The 20,938-nt window shown below is 45.1% G+C and overlaps 1 protein-coding gene across 1 annotated transcript in view; it reads right to left on the bottom strand.

Annotated features, from left to right (window-relative positions):
• Window positions 1–2,676: 2,676 nt before the first annotated feature.
• SPMIP6 (sperm microtubule inner protein 6) overlaps window positions 2,677–20,938 on the bottom strand; it is a 153,029-nt gene continuing 134,767 nt past the window's right edge. Inside the window, exon 4 of the mRNA XM_078677243.1 lies at window positions 2,677–2,805. Coding sequence (XP_078533369.1) covers window positions 2,703–2,805 — 103 coding nt within the window. The 3' untranslated portion in view covers window positions 2,677–2,702. The remainder of the gene's footprint in view (window positions 2,806–20,938) is intronic.

Here is a 20,938-nt window from a genome sequence, read left to right as displayed (position 1 = left end):
CTAAATTAATAGCTTTGTCATTTACAATGCCAATGGTTATAACTTTCGCAAATGTGACACCTATAGCATTTGTAATGCAATATGTGTTGTATTTATGTGACTTAGATGTATTGATATTACAAATAACAATGGCTTTTAATTTGTTTTAATAATTAGTACTTTAATAAAAGTTATTGTAATGTATAATGGCAATAGGTTAAACTTTTGTAAATAACTTGTGAAGATTATGTTCAGTGTATTGTATTGTGACGAAAATCGAAGAACAGAAGTGAAATATTAACTTCTTTTTGTGACATTTGTAATAAAGCTTGAAACATTGAGAGTACATATTTGAACCAGTTGTTGTTGAATGGTTGCACAGATTGATATTGTGGTGGCGCCGAGTGGTGCTGTGACGTTCAGTAGTGCCCCTCACAGATGATCGGTACGAGCATCGAAGAGCAATTATTTGCAAATTTACTGAATTGCATTTTTCTCTCTAAAGTCAGGGTAGAAATGTAACTCTGTGCTCCACTGTTCGTGGCATACCAGAGCAGCGAAGTGCATGGGGCTTGCAATACGAGCCACAAATCCATCTTTAATATTCGTTTTTTGCCCAGCTGGATCTTCTATTAATCCGTGTTCCAACTTGCCTGACTCATTCACACACACACACAGACATCTATCACCCAAACGTGAACTGACTAACAAGTGTAGCAGGCGCAGGATTAAATACGTGGAAAATAAAAGATGAAAACCTGTGCGGGCGGGGAAAGGGCCACGGATGGTGAGCAGTCATCGTCCAAATGCGTCCCTGCAGCTCCAGGCCTGGCCAGGGCACACCGAAGCCAGGCCTGGGACAGGTGAGGCAGCTGTCAGTGCCAAGGCCTCTGCAATCAGCAGCTATTTACTGTACCCACAGGTACGGGCGGGGCTGATGGGGGAGGTGGGGCGAGAGCTCGGTGAGTAACCCTCGCATTGCGAAGGATGCTGTGAAAATGACTATTGACAACAAGCTGTTGCTTATTACAGCAAGGGAGGTTCATGATTTCACGTTGACTCATTTGCATACCAGTTCTTTCTGCGCCTTTGTGGATACCGCCCCCTCTTTCTTCCAAGGCCAACTGTGATAAGCTCTAAAAACAATAGCGGCTTGACACAGATTTGGCTCAGATGAGTGCTCTCCCACGCGCGAGCAGCCAGAGCCAAATCAGCCCGCTGCAGCGCTTTACTACAGACGAGATTGGGAGGGGGAGCTTACATGATCGAGGTATACGGGTAGTTTTACCTTTAGGGGGAAAGTATGTTTGAATGCTCATTAGGCTGCACTACGGCGCCAGGACACCCTCGCAGGTGGTATTGCGCGCCACAAATCTGCATAACACACCTCCAGCCTAACTCAATTAAAAGTGTTCAAAGCCCAGAATTCATTGGCAAATATCAACAAGTGAAAGCCCAGGGGAGGGAGGTGCACGGGTGGGGCTTACGTGTAGAGCGGGGAGGACAAGAAACGCGAGAGCAGAAACTGAAAATAAGCTCGGTGGGGGCAGGAGGAGCGCGTCACCAGGTACGAGACTTCTGGCTCGTTATTACAGCGTTGGGTGGCGGCGGCGGGGAGCGGAGACACCTTGCTCGGTGTCTGGCCAGGAAGCGGGCAGTGGCGTGGGGCGCGATTGAAAGGCATGAAGTGAGGCTGCGGTCGGGAGTCGGATTAAAGCAGAGGACCGGCAGCAGCGGAGGGCAAGCTCGCTGTGTACTGAATTGGTGAGGAGGGGGAGGGAGGGTGTGCGTGCGTGGCTGTGTGGATGCGCATGAGTGGGGTGGTGGGGGGGCGTGCATGTGTGTGTGCGCATGTGTGTGTGCATGTGTGCGCATGCGTGAGTGTGGCTGTGTGTGCGCGCGATTGAGAGCCTGTCTTGCTGTGAATCTGACACAGGGGAAGTGCACGGCGCCGGCCTGGGCGTGCGCGCCCACGAAGTGAAAACGCCGCGTGCACATCCCCTGTCTCAGATTCCCAGGAGATGCCGACTATAGTTGTCGAGCTGGAAGCATCCTTCGCATGCTTTCTCCAGCTTGACCTAAAAAGGCAAATATTATAATAATTGATAAAAAAAGATTTCTAGGTGGAGCCTTTGGCAGAACACTTAGATCTCAGAAAAAAACAGTGGAGACTCCTCTCCTATGGCGGACGAGCGTTGCGAAAAAATAAAAATAAAAATATAATAACAAGACGTTATTTTCATTTTATTTTTCTGTGCGACTCAAAGCTAGGTTAGGGCAGGGCGGGTGCGGCCTGGGCTCGCCGTCACCAGAGGAAGGAGGAGATTTTTGCGCACTCTAAGTGCCCAAGACGGTTTGGTCGGCCCTCTTTGGCCGGCCAAACTGTCATGTGCACTTAGTATGTTCTCCACCTGTCTGTGTTGCACAGCTGGGTGGAGAATATCCCCAGGTTCACAGGCATTGCCTGAGCGGTTTAACAGGCCGCTCAAACGAATCACGACACTGCCCATGCAGCATCGTGATTGGCTGGGAGAGACTGGGAACCTTGTGCTTCCGGTGCAGCCAATTTGAGACTGAGGACGGAAGTGAGGCAGCGGCGGCGTTGACAGGTACATTTTTTTTTCCATCCCTCCCGACTCACCAATCCTCTTCTGATGCAGCTGCCACTGAAAAAAAACACCTCACACAAGGGTGATGCTCACAACTGCCTTTAATTAAACTTTCTAACAGATATTATGCACAGACTCTGATGCAAACTCAGGATCTATGATGTAGTAGTTTCTCTCAGGGGGCTTGACTTCCTTAAAGGCCCCTGTGTCCCAACTTCTGCAAAAAAAGAAAAAAATGTTTAATTCGTTTGTTTACCATTTTGTGCATTTTGTACTTTAAATCAGACAGGTCAGATAGTTTTGTGGGGTCTGGGTCAACATTCTCTATCAGGGCCCCAAAGACCGTTTTACAAATTAAATACCAAAAACAAACTTGCTTCAAAATCTATAAATAAATGAGCACGGTACCCTGAAAAAGTGCAGTAATGAAATATGAAAATAATGACCCCTCGTCCCTCCCCTTCTGATGGGTCTGTTTCAAATTCTTTTTATTTTCATGCGTATCTTACATTTGTTTTGTGTTAGCGTTCAATAGCATAATAAGTTGGATTCTGGCTCCTTGAGTTTGATATATACATTTACAACTTTCTTAAGATTTGTTCTGTGGTATCGATCCAACAATGGTTTGGCTGCCAACAACTTGCACAAGTACCTGTGCCTCAACTGAATAGACTTCATCAAGCCGGTTCATGCTCACAGATGACAAATGGACATATTTGGAGATTTACAAGAATGCTTTTAACATCTTACTTGTTTGTCATTGGATCGGCTATTGAATATAACTCTTGTGGAGGTTGGGAGAGCTGGGGTTGAGGAATTCAACCATCACATAAATAATATTTGGGCTCCCTAAAACCTGGGCACCAGGCATGTTCTCGTGAAAACAGTGCATTTAAATAAATTGAATTCACTTTAGTATGAATGCAGCATAGAAAGGCCTGCTCTGCACTCGAGGGTGTATCTATGAAGAGACAGGGTGGTGTCAATTGTCAAAGGCATGTTTGTTCTCCAAGATAGGGTTACTCAGCAGTTCATTTTTCAGACAAATATTTCTGGCTGACTGCATTTCAGCTCTACATTCTGCTTTTTAGGTCTTGCAGACCTGCGTTGCAGCGCGCATGCGCTGCTTGCTCTTCAAGGCTTTTTGTAATCGAGCAGATTTAAGAAGTGGGGTTGAAGCCCCGCCCATCATTCTCATTGGCTGGCATCATTGTTTATGCTAAACGCTGGTCTCCGATTGAAAACGAGGCTTCTTTGTTACCACCCTGTCTTCTTTTGGGACAGCCCATCCGGACTGGATCGTTTGCTTGCAGCGTTAGACTGTCTCCTTCAATTCGTTGGTAGGCACTTTCTTTGTCATTCGGCTGTGAAGCGTAATGCTGCAGCGCTATACACTCTACATTGTATATATATATATGTATATATATATATACATATATATATATATATACATATCGATATATTATATATATATATATATATATATATTTTTTTTTTTAAATTACTTTAATGAGCCTGGCGCCTGCTAGGGACCCAGCGCTCCCTTTTTTTATTTATATTTTCACTGTGTCCACTTCAAGGACAATGCACTCTGTTTAAAATGTTTGTTTTACTTTACTCTTTGCTCAGCGGCGTTGATATGTTTTGTTGCGTCCGCGCTGTTCTTTTTCTGCCCAAACGGCCCGGAGACGCTGAAGGGGCCATGCCAGTTGGGAGAGAGTTTCCTTCTTCCTCCCGGAAGTGGGACGGCTTTTGGCATGTCCTCTTGACCGCTGCCTCCATGTTCGTGCCTGCCTCCATGCCTACACTACTGCCACCAGGCTAATGTTGGTTGCTGTTAAACCGGGTTCAAACCCAGTTTCCTCACCGCCTATCGCTTCTTAGGTGGTGCTCGAGTCCTTTTCGGATGGCAGCGGAACTGCAATCACAGCAACGCGAAGAGGGTAGCAGTGATGACTCGCTCTACAACAACAATCTATCCAACAACAATCGCGATACCACTGCTCAGCCTCTGCTTACCACCCTCTTTAGCCTCATGCCAACCATGCCCCTTGCTACCTGATTGGGCACTTTGAACCCCAAAGCTAATGCCGTTTGGGGGATTTTGCGGGCTTCTGACCGCCCACCCTTTGCGACCAGCTGCCCTATGGTTGTGTTACCTACGGTCCCCTCTAGGGTCTAGTTTCGCCTTTCAGGGACTGCAATTCTTTTGCCTTGGACATACAATAAAATGGAGAGGATCATCATATTTAAGAGTGTGTTGGACCAGCCTTCAATATGTTAGTACCTCTGTTTGTTTGCTGTTTTCTCCTTCGCATCCACACATTAACATGTGTTTCCGTATTTGCCGATGCAGAACAGAATCTGCATAAAGCATCTGCGCTGCATTCATGGGCAAAACCTACTGGTGTTGCCAATGCTGCCATGCTAAAGTGCCCGCTGGGTGCTACAATGTACTGTTTCTGAAGGGGGTAGGTGAGCGTGACAGCAGGCTTCTGACAATAATAGGGCAGCCTCTAGCTCTAAGTGGCATAGGGAAATAAAGCACTTATGGGCCTTGTACTTAAAATCGGCACTCAGTACAGACAGACGTAGCTGTGACTGTACTGCTGTGTCACTCTGCCGACAAGGGGCTCCCCTTGCAGCAGCACCATACCAGGTTTCCTCGAATTTCACGGTAGGCATCGGCCGATAGTACAGACAACCCACGATTTAAAAAAAAGAAAATCGAATTACGTTGGTTTACTGCTAACAAGACAAGATTATGTAAAGATCTATGCCCACCATGTTGATGCCCACACTTAAATGTTGCTCCATCTCTCCCACTTAAAGCATATACAATACGCACGCTTCCTAGGTACTCTTTTACCATTAAGGGGACCAACATGGAGTTGGAGGTGTGCATCAGGACAGGTGGCAACAGAAGAAGAGGACAAAAGATGCAGGGTGGGTGGCTCTCGGGTAGCTGCTCCATGGCTAAATGACAAACATGGATTGAGCACTCTTTGGTGATAAGTGTACTGATCGGTCCAGAATCAATATTATACATGCGAGGCACTGGCACAGAGGACAGAGCTGTTGACTCAGGAGCGGAGGATCCTGGTTCGAGTATCGGTGTCTCTGTGTAATGTATGTGTGATGCAAAGTCCTCAGACACCCTACACTGGTGTGGGTGGCACAATATAACTAATTAAATGTGTCAGAGAGAGTGTGGTTATGGAGGCTTGAGGGGCACTGCTAAAGGGTGGTGGTGGGAATCCGTGGTGGAGGTTGTCATTGGGGGCGCCAACAAACATTGTTGCACCGGGCGTCACCAGCACTAAATAGATAAAACAAACAAGCATTTGCAATGCAATAGGTCTTGCAATTGTGAGTTTCAGCTATTGGCATTGTAAATGGCAATGCCTTCTATTTACGTGTTGGTTTTTAAAACATAAATAAAAGCCTTTGTCAGTTACAATGCCAATAGCTTAAACTCTCGCAAATGCGAGACCTATTGCATTATAAATGCTTGATGGTTGTGTTCCTTAGAGCATCAGAGAACTATAAGCTCCAGAAGGGTTTAGCTCAGACCCCACGTGTGACCTTGAGGTTGAAGAAAAGGAATCTAGATAACATGCATTGACATAACAAGCTGGTCAGCCTTTCTTATAATGAATAATGTGTGAGTGTGAAATTGTGTTTCATGGGATTTTTTTTTTTTAATGGTTATTGCCATTTTAAGAAAGTATACAACCACTGTGCATTTGTCAAAGCAATTTATCACACTCCCCACCTCAACCCTCCTACACACTCAATGAAATATTAGCTTAATTCATAAAAACATGCTTAAAACCATGGTGCCTTACATACAGACATAAAACACACCAGTTTTAGATATACATTTTTACAATCGTAGCAGCATAACTCTAGAAAACAAAGACAGACAAGAAGAGTTCAAAAGTGGCAAGTGCAAAATGCAAATAAGCTTATTCATTCTAAATTGACCCAAGGGTACCCTTTGTGCCTATGTTTTCCCTCTTTTTACAGGGTTATATGACATACCCAGTTGGTCAAGCGATCCCATATATTCAATCCCCTTTTCCTGGCTCGGATTCCTTTCTTAGCGTAAATCGGGGGTTTAGCATCCGGCCATGCAGCGGCAATAAAAAGTCTAAGATTGGCCATAGCAATAAAAATCAAGCCCCCCTCCTCCTTTCTTCCAAAGGTGTCCTATACTCCCAATAATATCACTGAGGGGGTTAAAGTTAAATTCAGAGACAAAGTATCTCTAAAATAGCCCCAAATTTCCTCCAGCAGAGGCCAAAGAACACCACAAGTGGTAAACATATGCACTAAGTCAGCCCTGTATTCAGAGCAACAGGGGCAACGGGTGCCTTTGCCTTTTCCCCATTTAGCAATTTTATAATATAAAAAAACACAGGTTTTATAAAATTGGACCTGAAGATTCGCGGAAAGTAAATCAGATTGTGCGTATAAGAGGGCTTGTTGAAAGGCCTTATCAGTAATTCCTATTTTGGATTGCCCTTTCCCCGAAATATTTGCTCAGATTGTAGTATGGTTTATAGGCCTCTTTTTGCGTGCATGTTAAGTTAGCATGGCTTACTAGAAGTTTAAACGCCATTTTACCCTTTGCTGCTTTTTGCACACGACACTGCTTAGCTGTTTTTGCAAATTTAGCTTTCATGAAGGTCTATACATGAGAAAAGGTTTGTTTTTTGACATCTCTAGACATTCTTTGTGCCCCCGGTCTGTACAGTGAGTGCTGAGCCGTCAAGGTTATCATAACATGTGAGCCTGTTTATCGGCGTGTCAGTGTAACACATTCTAGACACAACATTTTGGCAGCTGGAAGCCGAGCAAGGTTCTGGCGCCTTTATCATAGCACACTTGCCATAATTTCACACACTTGGAAGATTCCAGGGATGCAGAGAGACTAGCAGATCCAGATGTAATTTACACTTACTGAGCGGACAGGTAATGGGGTCCCCCAAAACAAGCTCAAGAGACCTTCTATAGTTTTATAATACATAGTTCCTATATAGGGAGGGTGTTTAAACTAGGCGCTTTATCACCTGTTTGCACTATCATTGTAATATGATTCCTCTTTTTGTATTTTATGGAGTTGTAACCATGCTGACCATATTATTTTTAATCATATGTCTGCTTATGTTGACTAAAATACTGCGCTTGAGATCACGTTGTCTCTTTTTTACTCCTGTTGTGGACTGGTATGAGAGTATAACAAAAGAGTGTTCTCACTTGCCAGCATTCCTGAGATGGTCCTAAGTCGCATGTTCTAGGTTTTCTAATCATTGGTTACTTTGCTATAGGACGAAGAGCTAAGGAGACACTGATTGCTAGCTGGTTGGGGTTTCTAGGTACTGAGGTTAGTTTCTGGTACACCACAATTCACTAATGTCCTAGGTCTCTGTGCACAGTTCTGTGTATGAGCAGAAATCCTTGCAACATGGTGCCCAACGTAGGGCCATCTCAGGAATGGTGGGAAGTGAGAACACTCTTTTGTTTTACTCTCATACCAGTCCACAACAGGAGTCAAAAAGGCTCCCACAACACTGAAAAAGCTACAATCTTTACTGGGCTTTTTAAATTTCGGTCATACATACATTCCGGAATATGCCCAGTGTATCAAGCCGCTTTATGCGTTGATACGACCTACTTTTTCCAAATCGTGCTGGCTTCCAGAACATTCAGCCATCTTGCAATCTTTGCAGGCTGACCTTGAATCTAAATTCTTGTTGACTTGTGATAACCACACCAACCTGGTGATAAGAATCATGCCAGAGGCGGTGGGTTTCACGTACCTCACTTTTAATGAGGGAGACACAGTCACTATCGCTTACAAGTCACACTTGTACACTGTGGAAAATTTTTTGACAGCAGTTCAGATGGCAATTCTTAAGGAACGTGCACTGTCGCAGGGAAAGCGCATTGTGGTTGTTACTCCGTATCCTGCCTTGGAGGTAGTGACGAAGGCCAGTGTACCGAATTCCAAAGCTTTGCACCCTCGGTGGATACAATGGGCAACATCCTTGACATCCCCGGATGTACGGTTCATTTTTGATTCCTCTTTGCAGACTCAAGAGTTCTTGCAGTATGAATTTGTTCATCTTGCTCCTCTGACTATGCGCCCACTTGAGGATTTTTGTTGTATCATTTATACTGATGGAAGTGCGCAAGCGGCTATGGGTTCAAGGCACGCATATTCCACGGCCTGTGCATCTGTGGTTGTTACTATGCTGGATGGTAAATTCAAGTCCGATGCCGTGCATACACAGACATTAGGGGACTGTACCGCCCAGTTGGCAGAACTTTGTGCTCTGACACGGACCCCAGTGTGACTACTCTTATTGTGAGTGACTCTTACTACTGTGTTCGGTCTTACAATGACAATCTACCCTTTTGGACTCAAAATGATTATCGTGACTCCAAGGGACGCACAATAAAACATAAGATGATCTGGGTTCGAGTGGCTGAGCTCAAAGAACGACTCCCATTCGTTTTTGTAATTCATACTCTGGGTCATCAGCGTGTTGGGGTTCGCATTGTTGGCAACTGTCTCGCGGATGAGGCTGCTAAGACAGCAGTAGCAACATTTGCAGTGGCAGCAGTTACACGTTCCAAAAGTAAGATTGATGATGACATCTTGGTAGCTATTGCCGCAACTGAGAAGGGAGATAATTATCCTAAGGGTTTCCCTTCGAAGTACTCTTATCATTTAAGTTCTGATAAAGTTCCTTATGTGAGAATTAACGACGTTGGTGACAGATTGATTCCCAACGCGGACCGCAGACAGGCTTTGATTACAGCAGCCCACGCCGGGATGGCTTTGGCGCATGCCAGTGTGTCAGCTACTGTATCTCTTCTCCAGCATTGATATTGGTGGCGGGGTTTGTACAAACAGACACGTGATTTTGTCCTTCAATGTGGCATTTGTCAGCAAATTAAACCTTCTTCTGCTGCACGCCCGCCTCAAACTCAGTTGTACATATCTAATAAACCACTTGCGTGTGTTTATTTAGATCACTGCGATCCTTTCTCCTCTGATACTGCGTATAAGTACATCTTAGTAGCAGTTGACTCATGCGCGCGCTTTGTCTGGGTGTGGACGCAAAGGAGCGCTGATGCTAGAACTGTCGTAAGGGATTTGCGTGTCTTTGTGGGAATTTTTGCGTGTGGTAACTTCCATTCAGACCAAGGTCCAGCGTTCGCTTCTAAGGCATACAAGGATGCCATGGCTTCATTGGGGGTCCAGGTCAAATTTTTGTCTCCATAACAGCCTGAGGGTAATAGTGTTGTGGAGCGGATAAACCGTGACTTAAAGCAATCCTTCACAGCGAAAGTTTTAGGTGCTTGCAGAGACTGGCTTACCCACCTCAATAGCGTACAACATGCACTAAATATTCTCCCTAGAAGGTCTCTGGGTGGGCGGACCCCATACGAAATGCTCTTTGGCATCAAGATGTTTGTTCCGGACCTTGATGGTCTAGACTTGGCGGCGGGAGCCGCATCCTTTGACATAGATGAACATTCTAATGTTTTGCAGAACCTACAAAAGACCACAGACAGTCTTGCAAAGGAACACTTGCCCTCCACGTCTGAAGCTGCATTGCAGATTCTGGTAGTCGGCTGGCTACCCCAAGTTGGAGAACTGGTCCCAGAGAAGATCGACAACAAAAAAGAATTTGGTCCTTCCTATCGAGCTCCAGATGCTGTGCTTGGTGTGCAGGGTACAAGAACAGTCATTTTACCGCCTCTTCCTGGGCGAAAGGGAAACAGGTACATTTCAATTGACAATGTCAAACCACACAGGGTGGCCGATTCTCTATTGTATGACGCCTGCGGTTTCGTGTCAAGCAATGGTGCGACACTCTGTTTTGGCCCCGGATCCTGCCATCGGGCCTGCTGTTGCCGTTGAAATTAGTCCACTTACGAATCCTTTATTGAATCAAGCTGCTGGTGATCCTCTTAATGACACTGAATATACTTACCCCACTTACTTGTCTATGCCTGAGACCCGTGTGGCTAATCAATCCCGTTTTTCATTTGACACTGGCTCTTCCAACATGTAAGTCCCCTTCCAAAGTTTTGATTTTTGCTACTTGGTTTAAAAAACATTTTTTGATTCCTCCTTGGATTTACATTTGGCTGGTGCTGATTGCAATTTTTTTGTTCATGTCCATAGGATTTGTGGTATATTTTTTCAGTTTTATCAATGGACACTATGTTGAGGAAAGTACTTCAATTTGAGTGATTGATGGATCTTTGGCTCCCCACTCCTCTTCGCACATCATGAAGAGGGACCAGACATTTGTGAATATAACTGCTTGGCCCGTTTTAGATGGGATTGTATGGGATGCTGTAAAGTGCCAGATGCATGGTCCCACAGAGGTTATTAATGTGCCCAATGTACTCCATGTTTCTATGGGGGATCTGGTTAATCAAAATATTCGGTAAGATGATTGGGACGTTAAAGCTGTAGAGGTTTTATTTACTGATTTGAAATATTATGATGCTGAAGAATATTTGGAATCTGCGAATTATGGTGATTTGTACTGTTACCAGCATTTTGACAATCACTTTTTGCATAAAACTAATTCATTTAGAAATATGGTAATTACACACAGTGGGAGCACTGTCCCGCGCCAGTGGAAGGCAGCTCGAAAACGTTTTTGAAAACGTTTTCCTATTTTACTGATTTTGATCAATCCAACCCTAATGCATTTTATTTTAAGTTAACTGAAAAGTCCTTTTCCAAGGTTAGACTTACCCACACAAAATTACTGTATTCAAAGTCCTTTATTACCAGTTCGTTGTTGGGGGTCTATGAACTGTGGAGAGTTAGTATTGATCTTAAATCTGTTTGGGGTTGTAAAAGTTGGCAAGTGCAAGGCACTGAGGCTTTGCATCGTGCATGTCTCATCCCAAACCATATGTTGTTTCTGAATGACACTATTTCACAAACCACCTGCTTTGGATGGGCTACTTCTAAAAAAATAAATGCTCCTTCATTTCCAGATTTGGGTGAATGTCCCCATTGGAATAATTATATCAGTACTTCCCTGAGTGACTTACAAGCTCTGTTGAGAAATTCCTCTTTTAATGTTTCTAGCATTAATGCAGATTCATGCCAACACCGTTTTCTGGGTCTGAACCCTGGCTATACAGAGGTCAGAGTTGATCCCCGCTTTCAGACTCAACATTCAGTCACCACCTATTCTGTAGGCAAATTATGCCAGAGTTGGCTCAGACATTCATACTTAGCGTCTGTTAAGCTACATTTATCCAAACTGACTGAAACTGTCGACTTAAATGATTTTGTAAAAGGTCCTGCAGCAGGTAGATCGAAAAGATGGATATATCCTGCTTACAATGAGGTTTGGAAACTGTCACAAATTAAACCTGCTTCTAAGCTTAGAGCTATTGATCAGGCCAATTTATAAAAAGTGCTTGCCATTGTAGATAATAACATTAACACACTTTCTTCCCGAATTTACACTCTAGATAATATTGTGTCATCTGTGGTTGATATTGTGCAAGAAGATGTTTCAGTAGTGTATCATGGTCAAAATCAATTGCGTTCTGTTATGCAGTTTGCCTGGTCTCTACAAACGTTGAAACATGGCCGAGTTCCATGGGATTACATGAACACGAGTTTATTATTTCTGCTTTTCAATTTGACTGTTAAACAGCAATTTATGTCAATGAAGGATGCCACGTTTTCACTGTTGCATATTGAAAAGTTAGAACCTTTACCCTTTTCAGTAGCAGAATCCAATTTGGCAGTTTGGCTCATCCATGGGTTAATATGGCTCATCCATGGGTTAATAACTCTCCCTTTTTCCCTTTTCAAATTTGAGTCCTGCATGAAACATTATGCCATAGGCAGGTCTGAGCCCCTGGGAGGAGCTTATCTTCATGAAGTCTGGAATCTCCCAGTCACATATAGGTGTTTGAGGGATGGAAAGGACGTTTTTTTAAATGGCAAAGATTACACCACAACACCAGATCATTCATTAACATGCCAAAATCTTCTACTTGCCCGCCAACACAACCTCAACATCATCTCTTACGCCGACGACACCCAGCTGATCCTCTCCCTCACCAACGACCCCGCCACCGCCAGAGCCAGCCTACAGGAGGGGATGAAAGACGTAGCAGAGTGGATGAAGAACAGCCGCCTGAACCTGAACTCAGACAAGACGGAAGTCCTCATCCTGGTATCTTCGCCCTCTGCCTGGGACGACTCCTGGTGGCCCCCCGCCCTGGGCAGCGCACCCAAACCAACAGACCACGCACGCAACCTGGGCTTCATCCTGGACTCCTCCCTCTCCATGACCAGACAAGTCAATGCCGTCTCCTCATCGTGCTTCAACATCCTGCGCATGCTACGTAAGATCTTCCGGTGGATCCCCACCGAAACCAGGAAGACGGTCACCCAGGCCCTCGTCACCAGCCGACTGGACTACGGCAACTCCCTCCACGCCGGAACCACTGCCAGACTCCAGAAGAGACTCCAGCGAATCCAGAACGCCTCAGCAAGACTCATCCTGGACATCCCCCGACTCAGCCACATCTCCGGACACCTAAGAGACCTGCACTGGCTCCCGGTCAACAAGAGAATCACCTTCCGACTCCTCACCCACGCACACAAAGCCCTACACAACCAAGGCCCAAGATACCTTAACAGCCGCCTCAACTTCTACACTCCCACGCGCCAGCTTCGATCAACGAACCACGCCCTCGCCGCCGTCCCCCGCATCCGAAGAGCCACCACAGGAGGAAGATCCTTCTCCTACCTCGCCGCCAAGACGTGGAACTCCCTCCCGACCCACCTCCGCCTGACCCAAGACCACCTCGCCTTCAGGAAGCAGCTCAAGACCTGGCTGTTCGAGCAGTAGCGGACCCCCCCCCTCCCCCAAGCGCCTTGAGACCCTCCGGGTGAGTAGCGCGCTATATAAATGCTATGATTGATTGATTGATTGATTGATTGATTGATTGATTGATTGAATTGCACGGCTCTTGTAATGTGCTTGCACCGAACTTAGCCTGTGTTCTGAAAGGTACTCCAGTTCCGGCCATTACACCGACATTCACATTGCTTGCAAACGGTAGTTATTTATTATTAAATAATGAAGAGTGTTGTGGGATGCATGCGGGAATCGCTTATATCGATACAGTTTCCCAGCGTGTGACTTGCTACAAGAATGTGCTGTTCCCTCCTCCGCATGGCAGGCTCGATGTTTCCATCTGGCCCTCGATTCCGACCTTGAAAGCACAGTTCAACAAGATGAGTCGAATAAGAGCTCTTTTGTCCCAGAAGGAAGTTCCCCTTACATCTGCGCGTGAGACATTCATCCTTCATGTTGCAAATACTCGTACTGAGGTAAATGCCTTATTAAATACAGACCTGCCCCTGCATTTTGGTGCTTTGATTCACACAACCTTAAATGCCTCATCAACTACTGGCCTGGCACATTTTTTTAAAAGTAGTATGCACTGGCCTTGTGACCTCATTTCAGACTATATTCGGTGTGATCCCTGCATTTTTTCATTCGATTTTTTCGAGTGTCTTTGGCAGTTTCACCTTGCTCCTGGCTTTAGGCTCCGGCATTCTGCTGTTATTTGATTTGCTACAAAATGGATGCACAGTTTGTGCCCCACGACGATCTGGCCCGGCTGCTCCACCTTTGTATCCGGTTGCTAGAATTCTATGGATCACTGCCTTTGGCGACTCTAAGTGTGAAGTATGGTTTATCTTTCCGGTTCTCTATCTTCACTTGCGTGCAGCCTGTTTTCCATTACCTGGATTGTAGATTTGAATGGGCCCTTGGATTTGTGTCTCTGCAACACGATGTCTCCTGACCTGGATTTTAATCTACTATTGAGTACCTAAGTTGCTCATAAAATCGATTATTCTAGTACCGGGATTATGGCCTGCACAGCGGCACATGGGGTTCTAAGCAATTGGAACATTTGGACTGCGGCCAATGACTTTCTGGATCGCAGTTATTTTGAAATAAGACAGAGTTGTCCTCTGATGGTACTAGAGGCTCCGGCAATCGAAGAACATGTATGTTCTTTCCCTTTACTTAATTCGATGGCTGAAATGTTCATCGATGATAACAACGACTTCCTATTGGAGGCAGTTGCAACATATGGTGCTTATACATTGTTGGACTGAAGTACAGATTTTTTTTCTGCTTCATAGGCACGTTTAGAACTTGTGAATATTTTTCTTTTTAATGTTTAATTTTTCCTTACATGTTTGAGGTCTTTTTTTCACACCATGGCCACTAGTGATTTTTTTCACCGACTTGATTATTATATTTGAATTTCTATTCACTATTCTCAAGTTTGGTAAAATTTCTCAACTTAGTTTTTGTCTCATTCGAACTTGAACTCTGCATTCTATAAAGTTTGCCCAGATTGCTGTGTGTTCCCCGAACAAGGGAGGGTGTAGTATGGTTTATGGGCCTCTTTTTGCGTGCATGTTAAGTTAGCATGGCTTATTAGAAGTTTAAACACCATTTTCCCTTTTGCTGCTTTTTGCACATGACACTGCTTAGCTGTTTTTGCAAAGTTAGCTTTCACGAAGGTCTATACATGAGAAAAGGTTTGTTTTTCGACATCTCTAGACATACATCGTGCCCCCAGTCTGTACAGTGAGCTCTGAGTCGTTAGGTTATCATAACAAAATCCTTGCAACAAGATCATCTGTCATCAGGCTATTAAGGATATGATAAATAGTCCCTATTCGAGGAGGGTTACTGTCGATCAGTTTTCTATGAGTTCACTTCTACCTAAACCGGCTGGCCCTCCCTCCTAGTGCTGTAAACAAATCCTAATATGTAGATATTAAAAGAACTCACTGTGGCTGAGGCCAAAATTACTTCTTAAATCTCTAAAGGATATCATTTCGGCAGGGGAGAAGAAGATCCCGAGTTTATTTATCCCAGCCTTGATCGAAGTTGCCAAATTAATGGTCTCCAAAAATCTCAGGTAGATTCTCATTATTTCTCGTTGGGGTATAAAAACTCAATCTACCAATACCTAAGAGTTTGTGAACAGAGTTAATAACCTTATAAACTGCAAGAAGGGTCTTAAATCTCACCCTTTTAAAATACCCCAGTTCAAGTTGCCGCCATAGTCAACCCCAGGTTCTGGCCCAATTCATAGTTCAAAAGGCGAGGGAGGTTCCAAAGTCTGACCATTAGAGCAATCTTGTAATAACACGGGACAGTGTTGCAGGGTGGTAGCCCATTAATACAATTGTAAGTTGGGGAGAGCCCATCCACCTCTATCCCTTGGGAGTGATAAAAACTTTTTAGACCTTCTGGGCGGAGAATAGGCCCAAAGAAATTGTGAAAAGAGGTTATCAAACTTCTTAATATGAATTTTCCAGAAAGACAATCTTTTTCAAAACGTTAATCTGCCTATTGAAGTAAGGTGCAAATTATCCAGACTATACAATAAACTCTTAGTCTCAGTGGCTAGAGAGGCTAGATTTTCATCAACAATTACATCGGAATTAGCCAATATATTCACACCGATGTACCTTACTTTTTTCACCACTCTGGGGTCAGCCCATTCTATTTTATCATTAAGGATAATTTGTGTCTTTTCCTTATTTAGGGCATATCCCGACATTTCCCCAAAACTTCAGGCCTCTAATTTGATCGCCTCGATAGAAGTTTCCAGATCGGCGGGTTACCAACGTGTAGTTGTCATCATAGACCACCATTTTCGTGTTGTGCCCATGCCTAAGAAGTGCACGAAAAATCAGATTATTTTCTAACCTCTTAATGAAAGGGTCGATATACATTGTGAAGAGCAAAGGAGAGCAAGGACACCCCTGCAGAATCCCCTGTGAGATTTGAAATTGCTCTGTCAACTCTCCATTTATCAATGCGGTGGTGGGTTTAATATATAGTGCCTGTACAGCCCCAAATAAAACCAGAACCAATCCCCATTCTCTGTATGGCGGTCCAAAACCAGGAGACCCTATCAAAGGCTTTTTCAGCGTGGAGCAGGATCAACGCCATAGGGTCTCCTGTCACATTTGTTGCGTCAAGCAGATAAATGGCCCTTCTTACATATAGTTTCATAAGTTTAGGTGTGCCAATTATACTCGTCTGGCAGCTGGCTTAGTCTTTGTATTGACAATTTCATGTGGAATGTTGGCTTCCTCATTGCAATACAGACACCAGGACGCCAGTATCTTGGTGGAACGAGAGTATCGGAGAGCACGAACACGTGCAATTTCAAGACCGATCCGGGCCAATACATTCTTTTGTCTTATCTCGCAATTTTGAGTCTTGGGAGGTGATCGCCTCAACGAGAACTAGCATACTCTACCGGGTTGGAATTATCACCGGCTTGGGGATGTCATTAACTTGGAATTCAGCCATAGGGCCCTGAAGAGTCGGAGAACACTGTTTCTCTGATGAAACACGTGTTGGCTGGCTGTGTGTCCTTTTGTGTGATGACCAAATAAAGAAATGAAAGAACTTCTACGTTGGATTGGTTCCATTTGGTTTTACACTGCATCAACCAGATGTATTACTATACTATTTGAGTGCGCAGGACTTTTACTATAGGTGTGCAAATGATACTAGTCTGGCAGCTGGCTTAGTCTTTGTTTTGACAATTTCATGTGGAATGTTGGCTTCCTCATTTGATCACACAGACTGATCCTGGACAAATCACTTTAGGCCTCATTCAGGATTAGTGGGATCAGAGTAGTCAACATCAGTGATGGTCTGACTTACGGTCCACCTCCCTCACTATTTAGCCACTGGAGCAGCTCTGTATTTACATCAGCTGAAACCCCACTAGCTCCTGCGGCATAAACCATTACACTGATAGCTCGCCTGCGACAGGGCCGTCATGTACAAATCATGGACGTCAACACTATTCAGGGATGGGTGATATCACTCATGATCCCTAGCCAGGACGGCTAGGCGAGGTTTGGCAGTTCCATGTAGGAAAAACGCATATTAGTCCCACTCTCGCAGAGAAAACTCCTTGCGTGTCATGGTCATTTCTGTTGGTTTTCAAAAAAAACCTCCTGGCTTGGAAAAAAAATTCTTGAAAAAAAAGAACTTTGCCAAGTGGCCCCAACAAACATTTCAACTGCTCAGCAAATCTTCCCTTTGTGGAAGCTGCAGCGCACCTGCTCAGCTGAAGGTACAGAGATCCCCCTCACACCTGCTGGGGACCCACTTCATATGTAGGGCAGTCCTCTGCCTCATATCAGGATTGAACCTCACAGGCCATAGCCTGAGTGGACTTCAGTGGCCATAGCCTGAGTGGACCTCAGCGGCCATAGCTGGAGTGAACCTCAGCGGCCGTCGCCTCAGTGGACCTCAGTGGCCTAAGTCTGAGTGGACCTCAGTGGCCATAGCTGGAGTGAACCTCAGTGGCCATAGCCTGAGTGGACCTCAATGGCTATAGCCTGGGTGGACCTCAGTGGCCATAGCCTGGGTGGACCTCAGCGGCCATAGCCTGAGTGGACCTCAGCAGCTATAGCCTGGGTGGACCTCAGGGGCCATAGCTGGAGTGAACCTCAGCGGCCATAGCCTGAGTGGACCTCAGCAGCTATAGCCTGAGTGGACCTCAGCAGCTATAGCCTGGGTGGACCTCAGCGGCCATAGCCTGTGTGGACCTCAGCGGCCATAGCCTGGTGGACCTCAGCGGCCATTGCTGGAGTGGACCTCAGCAGCCATTGCTGGAGTGGACCTCAGCAGCCATAGCTGGAGTGGACCTCAGCGGCCATCGCTTGAGTGGACCTCAGCAGTCATAGCTGGAGTGGACCTCAGCAGCCATAGCTAGAGTTGACCTCATCAGCCAAAGCCTGAGTGGACCTCAGCGGCCATAGCTGGAGTGGACCTCTGCAGGAATAGCTGGAGTAGACCTCGGCAGCCATAGCTAGAGTGGACCTCAGCAGCCATAGCTGGAGTGGACCTCAGTAGCCATAGCTGGAGTGGACAGCCATAGCTAGAGTAGACCTCAACAGCCATAGCTGGAGTGGACCTCAGCGTCCATAGCCTGAGTGGACCTCAGCGGCCATAGCCTGAGGGGACCTCAGCAGCCATAGCCTGGGTGGACCTCAGCAGCCATAGCCTGACTGTACCTCAGCAGCTATAGCCTGAGTGGACCTCAGCAGCCAAAGCCTGGGTGGACCTCAGCAGCCATAGCCTGACTGGACCTCAGCAGCTATAGCCTGAGTGGACCTCAGCGGCCATAACCTGAGTGGACCTCAGCGGCCATAACGAGTGGTCTTCAGTGGCCATAGCCTGAGTTTACCTTATAAGCCATAGCCTGAGTGGACCTGAATGGCTGATGGGCTGCCCACCCTGGACCAAATGACCTCTGAAACAGTTTGGTATAAAATGCCAAAGACAAAATCGAACATTTACATTACTTTTGCTGGTCTCATTTAGGGAAGGATTAGATTTCAGTTGTATCTCACCTTCCTTTCCATTCCTGAACATGAATGAAAGACACCAATAGGTAGGGAAAAATCTAACAAAACTTCTCAACATGACTGCCATGAACAGATATTACTGGTACGACTCAATTGGGCTGGTCTCATTTTAACAGACAGTAACTGGGCTTCTCAGCAGCACCAACATGTTTTGAAGGGACAGTACAAGTATTTCTCATCAGGCCTGTTTACATTATTTTTTATCAGGGTTTGTTCTTTTCTTTCTAAAATCCCAGTCCGTGTAAGGGTACTTTGCTTACAAAAGCGTCAAACCTTAATTTCTCAGTCAGTTTGCCATAGATGGGAAAGTACTACCATTTGCCACCAGGTCAGGTAATCCTTTAACAAGAGAGTATCAGTAAACCTTTATGAGAAGTGCAGCACATCTCAGTGGCTCCAGTACTGCAAATGTGACAGAAATTGGGTCAGTGTAAGAGAAAAGGCTAACTGGTGCAAACTCAAATCTCTGCTACATCCACTGGGATGGAGCTTTATCTTGAACTGAGATTAAAATCAGAAATGAGAAATTCAGCTATATGACAATGACCGAATTTGTCCCACGAGAATGTCAGAGAAGGGTATCATGAATTGTAAACCCAAGTACACGAAAAATTACAACTGGTAGTTCCAGTAGTTGCTTAAACATAACACAGAATAAATCAATCCGTTTTCCTCTTTTTCTTGTTCTCTTTAATAGATCTTCATGTTTTCAATAAGTGAATAGTTCCCAAACCAACACGTGTTTCGCCGCCTCAGTATGCTTGTACATGCGACTTGTTCACGGCTGAACAGATTCACTCTATTGGATTCTTAAGTGTGGCGATAATTCCAACCCACACTACTCCTGTGGCATAAGGCGAAGTCCTATTGGTGAATGCTCGATTGATTCCTGCCAAAAACGTCCTATTCAGTTTAGCAGCAATCTAGGTATCCCGTTCTGTAGTTTTCAGATGAGAGCCGCCGATACGCGACACCTCCTCCTTACGCCGGGCTCCAAATGCGAGCGTAGAGAAGGGTAATTTAGCAACAATAAAGGTTTCTGAACAAATTCGTAAAGTTACAATCTTAAAATGAATTAATTAAGCATAAATTAATAATCACCTGAATACAGGGTGTCTAAATATAATCCAGGCAATTCAAATCGGCAAAAGCAAGTACACGTTATTAAAGACAGCATATGCAAAGTAAGATAAACTTTTGTTCCCATAAGGGCAAAAACTGTAATGCTAAGCTAGGGTTGTGGGCAAATCGGAAAATTTGAAGCAGCAGGTGCCAGCAACTATAGCATAGAAAGTAAACCCAAATGAAGTTTCTAGTAACTAAAGGTGAAATGTACTTGGTCTAGAAAGCAAATCTATGAGCAGAATTGTAAGGATTATTAGGTCTCAATAGGGGATGAGAAAAGGACGTCCGCATGTAAAGGTGGACAGTGGCAAGTCTTCAACTAACCAAGCAAACCCCACACAGTTAAAAAAATAAATAAGTCAAACAGATACATTGTACAGGTTTCCAGTTGGAAAGAACCAATCAAAAATCAGTGAGCCCTCGGCCAGTCTTTGAGGCCCGAGGCTGCCCAAGGAAACATTACAGGATATGGCAGCGTTGGGCGGATTATCAGGGCCTGTGGTTGGAACCACCAGTGGAACAGGAAGAGTGCCCGGTTATGGCATAAAGGGACCAGGAGGGAAGGTGTTTGTACACTGTCAGTCTAGAGCATGGCTTACAAAAATATGAGATGCTATCGTGCGGCTGGGGAGGGTGGGATCCGGGTGGAGGGGAATTGGGGGGCGGGGCGGGATAAGGGGTGGGGGGATATAGAATTGGTAGGCATTGATGGTAT

The sequence above is a fragment of the Lissotriton helveticus genome, chromosome 2_1, assembly GCF_964261635.1.
Source record: "Lissotriton helveticus chromosome 2_1, aLisHel1.1, whole genome shotgun sequence".
Classification (NCBI taxonomy): domain Eukaryota; kingdom Metazoa; phylum Chordata; class Amphibia; order Caudata; family Salamandridae; genus Lissotriton; species Lissotriton helveticus.
This window is presented reverse-complemented; position numbering and strand designations above follow the sequence as displayed.